The sequence below is a fragment of the Chaetura pelagica genome, unplaced genomic scaffold, assembly GCF_000747805.2.
Source record: "Chaetura pelagica isolate M959 unplaced genomic scaffold, ChaPel_1.0 scaffold963, whole genome shotgun sequence".
NCBI classification, from domain to species: Eukaryota; Metazoa; Chordata; class Aves; order Apodiformes; family Apodidae; genus Chaetura; species Chaetura pelagica.
In genome coordinates, this window is record NW_009952705.1 from 616355 (window position 1) to 627708 (window position 11354).

An 11354-nucleotide genomic window follows, 5' to 3' on the forward strand; every position below is an offset into this window, starting at 1 on the left:
ATCCTTAAGCAGCAGCTGCCCGTGCCAAGGTGGTAACTAGATCGCAGGGCTTGGGTGACCTTCATGCCTCTCCAAGGCTCTGGATGTCCCAGCAGTTCTGGGTCCAGGGTCACTATTGTGGACTCTGGGCAGTGGGGACAGTGTGTCTGCAAGGCAAGGACCATTCCTGGCTGATCTGAACCCCTCTGTGGGCAACTCTTCCCCAGGGTGTCCCTGTGCAGGTCTGGAGTTCATGTGGCTGATGCACGTTGGCCCCGTGCTCAGGACAGGTAGCATCTTGGTGCAGGCAGGATGGTGCTGGTGGCTCAAGGTGTGGGTGCTGGGGCTGCTCCTGCTGCAGCAGGGCTGGGCTGTGGGGCACCAGAGCAGCACACAGGTCCTGGATTTCTTGCCTGCAAAGAGCTGGTCACCGTCCAGCTTGGACAAACCCGTGGTGCTGCCCGGGAGCGAACAAGGCTTTAACTGGCATGAGGAGTGTTGTCTGGTGCTAGAAACTTGGAAGAACTGAGTTATTCTCTGCTCCAGCACTAACCACCTGGGAATGCTGCTGCTCGTGTCATCTTCCCTGATGCAACTCCTTGCAGAGATGCTAGTGCTGCTGCTCTTGTTCAGGGAGATCCCCAGATCCAAGCAGTCTGAGCACCCCTCGGGCACGGGACCTGCGCTGCGCTTTCCTGCCTTGCCCGCCCCCCTGTGCTGGTCCCTCTGTCCTCACGGCAGGTCTGTCCTTCCTCCCGCAGGCATGAAGAGACCCCTCAGCCCGTCCCACCCCCCTGAGAGCGGGGTGAGGCTGCTGGAGATGGGCAGCTGCCTCCCCAGCCAGCCCGAGCAGCGCATGAAGCGGGAGAAGAAGCATCAGTCGTTCACGCTCTGCGAGGTCTGCAACATCCAGCTCAACTCGGCCGCGCAGGCGCAGATCCACTACAATGGCAAGTCCCACCAGAAGCGCCTCAAGCAGCTCAACAAGGGGAAGATGCCAGCGGCCCAAGGTAGGAGCCCGTCTGTCAGGCCAAGGTTGCCCCAAGGCTGCCCTTGCTCTGGGACAGCTGCTCCGCTGGGCTTGGTGCGCTGGGATGGTCAGGAACTCTGTGTCCTCGGCACCTCTCACTTGCTGATCTGCCTGAACACCAGGGACTTCCCTGCCCACTGGCATTGCTGGTCCTCAAGTGGTTTTGGGGCCTGAGAGCCCAGGGTGCTGCACCAGGCAGATGGACGTGTGTGGGTCCTGTCCATGTGTGAGTGTGGTTGCTGGTACTCGGTGTCTTTGTGAGCATCTTCTAGTATGTCCGTAGAGGATGTGCTGTGGGATGAGCACATCCAAGGGTGCAGCAGCTGTTGGCATCTGGGTTGTTGGCTACCTGGGAGCTCTAGGAGCAGCCAACTCCATACCTGCCCTCCTATCCTTACAGGCTAATTACCAGTTCAGTTAATGAGCTGAGCTCTCTGAACCACTTTGTAGAAAATTGATGCCTTTATTTGGTGTGAGGGTGGTGAGAAGTTGAGGGGATAGGGAAAGGGCAGGAATATGGTGGAATCCCATTGCACCGTGTGTGGAGGGAACGTCCCTCTCTCTGGGCACCCTGGCTTCCCACAGCAGAGCTGTGAGGGGCTGGAGCCCAGTCCCAGACTGGTCAGGAAAGGTTTGTTTCAGAACATCTGAAGGGCTGGCAAATGAATCTGCAATGCTTCTGCAAACAGCAAAGCAGTGGTGGGTTGCAGGGTGGTAAATCCCACTGTCTGGCCCCAGCCAGTGATGGTGGCCATGGCAGTGATGCTCTCCAGGACCAGGTGGTCGTGCTTGGTGCCAGCACCTTCACCACTGGGCTCACTGGTGGCTTCTGTCACCTCTGCACTGGGGAGTCCTGGGTGCAAACCTGGAACCCGGACCCGTGTGCTTCTCCAGCACTTTTCACCTTGCTGAACACCAGATTTTCTTGTGGGTGAGGAAGTGGCTCTGGGACCTGGCTTGTAGTGGGGTCGGGATGGTGCAATGGATGGGCAGCTGGGCAGTGCCAGGGCCCTGCTGTGGTGCCTTGGCAGGCCCCTGGAAACCAGCCCGTATAAATACCTACTTCTGCTAAAGATGGGGCAAGGCTGGAGCCATAAATTCCTCGCATGGCAATGGTCATCTTGATGCCAAATCCTGCCCTCCCTGGTGCTGGTTTTGTCTGAGCCAGGTATGGGGTATGTAAAGGAGCTGGTCTGTTTATCATCCTTTACTGACAGGTGGAAATACTGCCTGCTATTTTAATGGGAACAGGGCTCATAAATTCCAGCCTGCAGCTTCCAGACTGTCCTGGACCTGGTTGTGGCTCAATGGGAGCCTGTCCAGGGATGTGTTTCCTACTGAGCCAAAGAATCTCAGAGCATGCAAGTATGTACTTTGTACTTCTGCATCATCCCCGGCCTCAGCCAGTGTCCCGGGCCCCAGCAGGCGGGCACAGCCCTCTGGACTTTTCTCTGCCGTTGAGGATGAAGGTTGCTTCTGTTTGCGTGGGGCTGTGATTTGCTCATGTGGGGAAGCAGCAGAGCCGCCTGCTGCCCGCCCCCGTCCTGCGGCGCTGGGCAGCGCTGCCGGCACAGGACGGGGCTCCCTCCGCAGCCGCCTTCTCCCCAGGCTTCTGGTTAAAAATGTCATTTCCAGCTTTGTCACGGGAAACCTTTCCCAGCCTCCTGAGGCGTGAGCCTGGGGAACACGTGGCTGTGAGTGACAGATTAGGGCCGGGAACTGGCTGATGTGATGCGTCTTCTCTGGTGACCGCGTGCTGCTGGCACTGCGGGTTCTGGGTGCGACCCGGCCCCGTGTCTGCACTGGAGAGGGGCTGATCTCCCCCAGACACAACTGTCCCCCACTGCTGAGAAGAGGGGACCAGCACTTTCCTGGAAAAGCTCCAGGTGCTCCTGGCTGGGCTGCAGTGTGGGCAGGAGGGTGCAGGCAGGGCCAAGCAGGGAGGATTGGAGCAAGGGAGTCCTGCCCCACCACACCCCGCCTGGAGCCCTTCACCAGCTGAACCAGCACCTTTGGGTGCTGAGAGCACGTTCCTGCCTGTGGCCATGGGAGCTGTGGTCCCTTCCCAGGCATCTCCTGGCCAAGCTGCAGCAAACACCCAGCTCTGATCATGTGTCATTGCTGGGGGAGCCTTGGAGAGAGGTGGGGGTTTCTAAAGATGAGGGGTGAAATGAACTAATGGAGTTAGACAAAGAGAGGAGGTTCCTCAGTGCTGGAACCCCCATCTGGCACTGCCATCCACAGCTACAGCAAAGGTGCCTTTCACTGATGCTGCTCGATCTGCCCCAGTTCCTCTCTGGCTTCTCCCATCAGTTGTTTCTGCAAAGCCTGGAAGCGCTTGCGCTTCACAGGGCGAAGCTGTGGAGCAACTTGGCTGGCAAACAGACGCGATAATCAGTATCATTACAATTTATTAGTGCCTTGCCAGAAAGACCTCCAATTTAAAAACAAATTATTGTTCATTAGGCATTTTCTTGCAAGGCAAATCATAGATTTCTGTTGTCTCATGTTGAATTGCAGTGCAGCAGCAATTAATACAGGCTGTTCACAGATGAAAGATGTTTTCATGTTGCAGATGCCAGTTCAAGTCCAACTGGGTCAAGAGTGATTTAATTACTGCCTGTGATTTTCAAGGGTGCCCAAGTGAGCTCAGTTTGTTCTTGATGTCCTCGTAGTCCTGCAGCCATGGGCTGGACCCCCAGTTCTAGTGCTGAATGGGCAGGAGGAGCCAGTGCTGCCCCAAACTGGGGAGCAGAGGCTGCGGGCACAGCCTCCAGTGCTGCTTTCATGCTGGTGCAAACTGCTGGGGCAGGGCAGGGGACAAGGGTTTGCTGCTTCCTTTTGTCCTCCTGGATGACCCCAGGGGCTGCCTATCCATGGGATGGGCTGAGATGCAGTGTTTCAGGAATTTCCTCCCCTGCTGTCCCCTGATCCCAGAAAAGACCCTTTCAGCAGTGTCCCCAAAAAGTCAGGGGATGTGAATAGCAGCTTGTTCTCTCCCACTGCCAGAACCAGCATCCCCGGGCCCTGTCAGCTCTCATCTTGTTGAGATGTGGGGGGGAAGTGTCCTCCTCCACCACAGGAGCCTCCCGGGCAGATCTGAGCTGACAGCAGCTCGTACCCCCTCGGCTGGGTGGTGGGTGCTGGGGACAAGGACACCCTGTTCAGGCGCCCTTTCTGCTAGAGGGTCTGTGCAAGACCTGAGACCCCTCAAACTGCTCCCCCGCACCCAAAGCCAAGGCTGGGTGTGCAGGTTGGACTGGAGCACCCAGTGCCAGCCCATGTTGTGAGCTCTTCCTCTGCTCTGTGTGCCCTCCTGGTGTGACGTGCCCGGACCCCCCCGGGCTGCCTGGCACTGTCCCCACCCGCACAGCAGTAACAGCTCCGTGCGAAGGGGAAGGTCCTGGGTTCCCCAATCAGCTGCTCCAGCGTCTGTCTTGGCACGTTTGCAGAGCAGAGAGGTTTGAGATGAGCAGAGAAATCGCTGTGACAGCTTCAGCAGTGCTGGGTCTGCAGCAGAGGGGGTGGGTGCCTGGGGGGGGATGTGGGGACCCCCTGGGAGCCAGTTCTGCCCCAGTAGTGGAGAGGGGTCAGTGGGAGTTACCCTGTTCCGTTCGGCATCTTGAAGGTCAGCTGCTGGAGTGTTCCCTCCTGCCTGCCCCTGCTGCTGGAGCTCCTCAGCTGTTAATTACCAACAATTTGAGAACCAATCTCCTTTTTTGGTTCCATGTCATGCATGCAGTCTTGTAGTTGTCTTTAATGAAGAGGGTGATGCTCAGTGGTGCTTTGTCTGCAATAGCATCCAATGTATTAAGCACTATCAGAAATCCAGGATTACAGTCTAATTGGGCTGCAGTGGCTGTGCTGGAGCTGGGATGGCCTCAAAGCTGGGGTGGCCCTTGCTTGGGACCCCTGATTTGTGACCAGCCTGGGTGGGAGCTGAGCCCCAAACTCCTGGGATGTGGATGCAGCATCAGGCTCTCCTCAGCTCCAGGGCAACAGATCCACACCCACCCCATGGGTTAAAGGGCCTTTAATGTCCATCAGGGACAGACGTGGCACCGACCTGCGTGTCGATGGTGACCTTGTGGCCGAGCAGTGCAGGGTTCATCTTTTAAGCTTCTGCAAATTCAATGAAGGACAAGCACACTGAGTCCTCCTGCTCGGTTGGCCTCGGCTGCTCCCTTCAGCTGCGAGCAAAGATGATTAAAAATAGCTTTTCAGATCAGATTTGAATAACCTGGAATCTCAGTGGGGAAATTTAATGTTTTTATCACGTCTTAAAGATATTTGCAGGGATCAGGTGATGCTTGGAGCAGCACAGTGTGCAACTGCACATTTTCCTTCCCTCTGCTTATTCCCAGGCTTCCTCCTTCCCTTTTGGGGCACAGGGATGTCCCTCCAGGGTCCTGGCAGGTTGGGTGCTGGGCAGAGGTAGGTGAGCAGCAGCCCTGCCCCTGGGCTGAGGAAGGGAGAGATTCGCCCCATCACCAGGAACTGGCAGAAAAATCTGTGTTCCACCAAATGATGATGTTACACTGAAAAAAACCTGTTTTGCATGGGGAGGAGGGGGCCTGTGGGCTGCGTGTGAAAGGTGCCGTGGGAGCCCAAAAGCCTCCTCATGGCACATCAGCCCTGTGCCAGCCCATTAATCTGGAGACAACTGCTCCCATTTAAATCCTTGGAAAATACCCCATTAACTTGCTCTCCCTCTGAAAAGCCCAGCTATTCAGCTTATCATGGATTAATAACTGTATCATAATTAATCTCCAGTATTATTGAGTCGGTAACTTCAAATAAAAAATAAATGGATTAGCTGTTAACTTCTGCCAGACGGATTTTCTAGATGTGGTGCCTTCCCTATCAGGGCATTGCCCATCCCCTCTGTACCCTGATTTCTGGCTAGAGGCTTCAGGGTTTGGGTTTTTTCTTGACACACTTCTTCTAAAAAGGTCCTTAAAATTTAAGCTCTCTGCTAAAAAAAAATAGCCCAGAGAAGTTTCTGGGCTTGGCTTGTGCAAGCACAGCCTGACACAGGCTGTTGGGTGATGCTCTGAGCACCCCTGTAGTGAGGGCTTGGGGAGCCCGGTGAATGATCCAGCTGGAGGGGCTGGACACCATGCCAAAGATAACACAGATAAGATCTATCAGGTATAATCTTGGGGTGTGGTGGCAGCCAGGTGCCTGGGCCATGGGGGTCAGCAACCTTGGGGGTGTTTGTGGAGAGGGGATCAAGCTCCTGTGTCTCAGTGCATTGAGGAAATGATGGGGAGGTCTCATGGGAACCGGACCCATGTCCAACAGGGTGAGAACATGGGGTGGGGAGTGGGTGGCAGGAAGGATGGGGTCACTTTGAAGGGGAGACCTGGGCAGTGGCTGCTGCAAATGTTGGAGTCAGGGCTGGGCCCTGTGCCAGCCCCCGGATCGTCTCCAGCGTGAAATGGCTCTGACCTTCACTGGTGCTTCTCAGGGCAGGGATGCTGCTGCTGGTGGAGGTTTTTCCCAAAATCAGGAGGAAATTGCCTCGTGTTATTATCTGTAAGCACTGCATTTTGTGAGCTAGTTGTCCTTAATCTTGGATTTTGATGGAATTTTCTTGTGTGCGGTTTGCTATCGAGTTGCAAGGATGGCATTTCAGGGCCGCTTAGCTGGGGATGCGTCACACGTGATCTTCATTAGAAGTGGATTAAGAGCAACTGGGAATGCGCAGCCATGGAATATTTTGCAGTTTCCCATGTCGCAGCAGCTCAGCAGATTTGGAAGAGGAAAGCCTGGGATTTATTTTAAGTAGGGAAAAAATGGTGAAAGCAGCAGTGAAGCAGGAGCGTGTCTGGGCCCGCCGCGCTGGGGCTGCTCCCAGCTCTCCTGGCAGTGCTGGCTGCTGGAGCTGCTGCATCCTGCTGGAAGAGGCGGGACCGGGCTCCCCGGTGCTGCTGTGCTGCCCCACTCTGCCCCCTGCACAAAGGTGTGCTTTTCTCCTTAAACATTCCCAGGGACAGGTGAGGACGTGTGGGACCTCAGTAGCCCTGTGGGATGGTTCCTGGGGCTGGGGACAGTTGCTGTCCCACTCTAGCAGGGAAGGGAGATGAAATGTCCTGGGGTACTGGTGGTGCTGGTGGAATGGTGTGGGGGTTGCACAGCCTCCCTGTGCTCAGGCACCATCCTGAAGGTCACCAGGGCTGAACGATGGGGAGGACCAGGGGGGCAGCAGTGGGGAAGTGGCTTGTCCAGGGTCTCGATGGACAGTGGGGCTGGGGAGGCAGCCCCCAGGCACCAGCCCTGCTCCCTGCTTCTCCACACGTGTGTGCACACCCGTGTGCTGCTCCCTGGAGAAAGGGGGGAGCAAGTGCTTAAAAAAAAAAAAAAGCAGCTGGGGAGGAGGGCAGGACTGAGCTGGATAAGCACGAGCAGAGGTTTGTGGGTAGTGTAAAGCTGTCACTGTGATTTAGGGTCGGCTGGTTAAACTGTTTTATGTTCACAGACAGTAAGTCGTAAGCAATATAAAATTTTCTGTGAAGAGCTGATCTCCCCTCGTCATGGTTTGTGCCTTCCTTCCCAGACTGCTCTCTCCTCTGTACAACCCCACGGTGTCGTGGCATGAGGGAGAAAACCCCATTGTGGCCATTGAGAAATGGCAACTGCTAGAGCCCTGGAGCTGGGTTTGTGCCCAGGGGGGAGTAAGGAGCTGCTGCCGGGGTGCTGAGCTGCTGTTGGGGTGCTCAGCTCCCTCTGCCCAACCCAGGCAGTGCTGTGGGGCATCGCTCCAGGATCTGCCCCTTGCCCTGCCTGGGGCTCCCATGGGATGGCTGATCCCACTGAGCACAGAGCAGGGCAAAGCTGAGTGCACTGACCACGAGGGACCAGCTCCTGCGTAGCCTCGGCCCCCCGGCTCCCCCTAGGGCTGCAGCCCCCTCTGAGGAGGGGGTTTAGTTTATTTGAGCAGGACTGGGTCTGGCTGCAGTCACTGTGATCGCCCTAAATTAAGTTTCCTTTTTCTTGCCTCCGAGTTGTTGCTGCTTTTTGGAAACCCACACACAGAGCTGCTCCAGTTCACCTTTGATATTTCCTACAGCCGTAGATCTATGAGTAATAGTTTCATTTATTTTACCATTGCCATGTCAGCAGGAGCATCTCAGTATGCTCTGCCCTGTGGCACCGGTGCACGTGCCTGTCCCCACGGAGCTGCTGCACTCCCCAGCACGTCCCCAGGACCCCAAGGACCACAGAGCTGAATAGAGACCTTGGGGACAAGACCCGAGCCAGAGTCACCCCCTGGCTAATTAAGCATGAAGATTTTGGGCAGCTGGTTGCTGTGCCAATCCCCAGCTGAGCCAATGTGGGGGCTCTGCCCCTCTCCCCCTGAGTCCACACAGGGCCAGGGGGAACCACATGGCAAATGAGGATCCACCTCGATCCAGGAGGATGAGGAGGGAGGAGGAAGGCAGCTGTTGCAGGTGCTGAGTGGGGCAGCCCTCAGCCATGAGGAGGGGGATCTGTGCCAGGCTCTGTTAGAAGCTGTGTGGCTGGAGTGGCTGAGGCCCTGCTCTGGTGTTGGCTGTGCTGGGAGGGCTGGAAGTGAAGGGGGAGCTGGGGCTGATGTGAGGGGGCGTCACAGCCTGGGAGCCAACAGTGGCATTGGGAAGGTGCTGGGTTTCCGTGGGGCTCCACACACTGCTGCACCCCTCATGTCACAAAACCTCTGACAAGTATTCCCGAGCTGTTGTGCTGCTGTTATGTTATGGGAGCTGAGGTGCTGGGGGCTCAGCCCTGGCAGCCCCTGGCACCTTTGTGCCAGGCTGGGCTCCAGGTGTCCTTCCCAGCAGAGCTGGGTGAGCTCGGGAGTTCAAACAAAGCCCCAGGTTTGGGATCTGGGCTCAGTGAGGTGTGAAGGGTTCCTTCATGCACTAAAATGTGGCTGCAGGTGAAATCCTCTGCCCTGCTTCTTCCAGGAGGGCCTCCTAAATTAGATGGAAAATATTACACTCTCTCTGAAACTATTTACAGGTGTAATTTCCAGCCCTTCTCCTGATAATTAAATATTTTTAGGTCATCCAATTTCTCCACCCTATTTGCAGACCTGTCCTGGATGCCTTTGTAATTAGACATCTCCTGGTGAAAGATGATTAAGGGGGGGAGGTGGCAGGGTGGCCCCAGCTCTCCTGCAGCACCTCCTGGGCTCGTCCTTGGGGCTCCCCTTGGAGGGTGATGATGGATGGAGCAGCCCCTATTTAATGTCCCCAGACCTGGGGACACAGTGGCTGTCCCCCCTGGTGACACTCAGGCAGCATTACCATGTTGAAGGGTGAGAATGTTGAGAATACACATTTAAGCAATTTTAAGCTGTGCTTTTTTTTTTTGTGTGTGTGTGTGTATCCTTACTAAAATGAAGGGGAAATAATGTTTTAATGCCTTGCCCTGCAACAAAAAGGCCCTTAATGGAGCAGTTTCTATCACAGTTTAAAGCTGAGGCTTCACGCAGGAGCTGGGATTAATGAAAGGGCAATATTGTTCTCTGCTCCCGAAATGGGGAAGATTAAAGTACCACAGAGAAGAAAAGCTGAGGCGTTTGGCTGTTATTGTGGTTCTTAGCAACACAATGAGACCAGACCTTCTCTTCGTGGGGAAAACTGAGGTTCAACCCCAGCCCCCCAACTGCAGCTCCTGCAGGGCGTGGGTTCCCTCAGCAGCTCCTGGGGGTGCATCCCTGTGCCCCCCCAGACGGCTGGTACTGTGCCCTCCCCCAGTGCATTATTACCACCCCTGCTTTACTTTCCTTTTTTATATTTGTAAGAGCAGAATTCTCTAGTTTTTAGTTAAAAAACCTGGGTGCCCTGACCTGATGCAGGGGGTGGTGTTTGACCAGGTCCCTGTTTCTAGGGGGGGTTGTGGGGGGAAAGCAAGCCACAAGCCTCATCCTCTTTGTGTGGGAAGCCCCCGGGGGCAGGATTCAGCCCTTAAAATATGTTATCTTAATCCTGAGCAAACCCGGGAGCAGGAAAGGTCAGTGCTTGCCTTCCTGGCCCGGTGGGGATGAGCCCCCAGCCTGAGCCTCCTGCTGCTGGTGGGCTCAGGTTACCAAGCAGAAGAAAACTGATATGGTTCTCCAGGTGTATGGGTCTTGATCCTATCTGACATCTTTCACCCCCAAATTATACCCTAAATCCTTGATGAACAAAGTCAGCCTGAAAGGCTCTGGAAGGTTCAACAGACCTGGGGAGGGGGGTGGTATGTGTGCTTCCTGCTGGTTTTTTCTCCTTCTCTTTTTCCTCTTGTTTATGGAGGTGTTCATTGCCCAATGCTGGTTGCTATTTGCCAGGTTGCTTTTGGAGCCCAAGGCTGGGCAGAGCCTGTCTGGGTTGTCTCCCAGCCAGCGAGGAGTTTAACACTGCCCTCAGTAGGTTTCAGAGTGATCACTCTGTTGTGGTTCCTGGTGTCTGTCCTCCCAAAGATCTCAGTGAATTGGTGGCATTAGGGACAACCCATGCCCAAATGGAGCCAGATGGGTCACAGTGTCTTCCCAAGCACCCACCCCATCTCCCAGCCCTCCCTTTCTCCTGAGCTGCTGCTGCAGGCTCTGCCGGAGCCGACGTGCCGGAGCAAGCCTGGCTCTGCGGCGGGTGGAGGGCACCGCTCCCCTCTCCCCACGTGGTTGGGATCTGCCTCTCCCAGGGTGCAGGCTGAGGGTGCTGGGGCTGTGGCTGGGCTGGGCCCTCTCCCCTCTTGGCACAGTAACCTCTGGTTTAGTCCCTGCTTGGAGTTTGGTTAAAAACCTCTGTCGAAAAGCAGTGACCATGGGGGGTGGGAGGTGGGTGCAGCATCTGATGCAACGATGTCCCTTGGCTCTGAATATTTTTTTAGTGCCTCCCACAGTGTTCCGCGGGGATGGGAAAGCCAGTTGTCAGAGCTCCTGGGCATCCTTCCCAGCAGAGGCACTGGTGAAGATGCTCAGCAGTGGCAGCTCCAGGCTGGATGTTGCGGGGGAGAAGCAGCCGCGGGTTTTGCTCTGCCCGGGTGCTGGTGGTGCCCTGGGAGGGTGACGTGGGCCTGGGCCTAGCAGGAGCGTTTGTGCCACCGCCGTGAGCCGGCACGGGGGTCCAGGCACAAATACAGCAGGTTATGCACTGGTAGGGCCCATGCTGCCTGGCTGGGAAATTCCAGGGGTCTGCTGGGGCTGGGCAGGGGCGGGCGGGAGGCGTTCCCGGCAGGGCTCTGTAACCAGCACCCACAATTAGCCCCCGCAATTAGCCCCGCTCTGCCGGCCCCGAGGCTCGGCCATCAAACGCACCGCCCCGCGCTGCCCGTTCTCCCTCCCACCCCTCCGTGTCCCACCAGCTCGAACCGGTTC

At 56.1% G+C, this 11354-nt stretch overlaps 1 protein-coding gene across 1 annotated transcript in view; it reads left to right on the plus strand.

The window, feature by feature from the left end:
* The first annotated feature begins 291 nt into the window (after nucleotides 1-291).
* ZNF385C (zinc finger protein 385C) overlaps nucleotides 292-11354 on the plus strand; it is a 53766-nt gene continuing 42703 nt past the window's right edge. The window contains exons 1-2 of the mRNA XM_009994196.1: nucleotides 292-310; nucleotides 741-975. Coding sequence (XP_009992498.1) covers nucleotides 292-310; nucleotides 741-975 — 254 coding nt within the window. The remainder of the gene's footprint in view (nucleotides 311-740; nucleotides 976-11354) is intronic.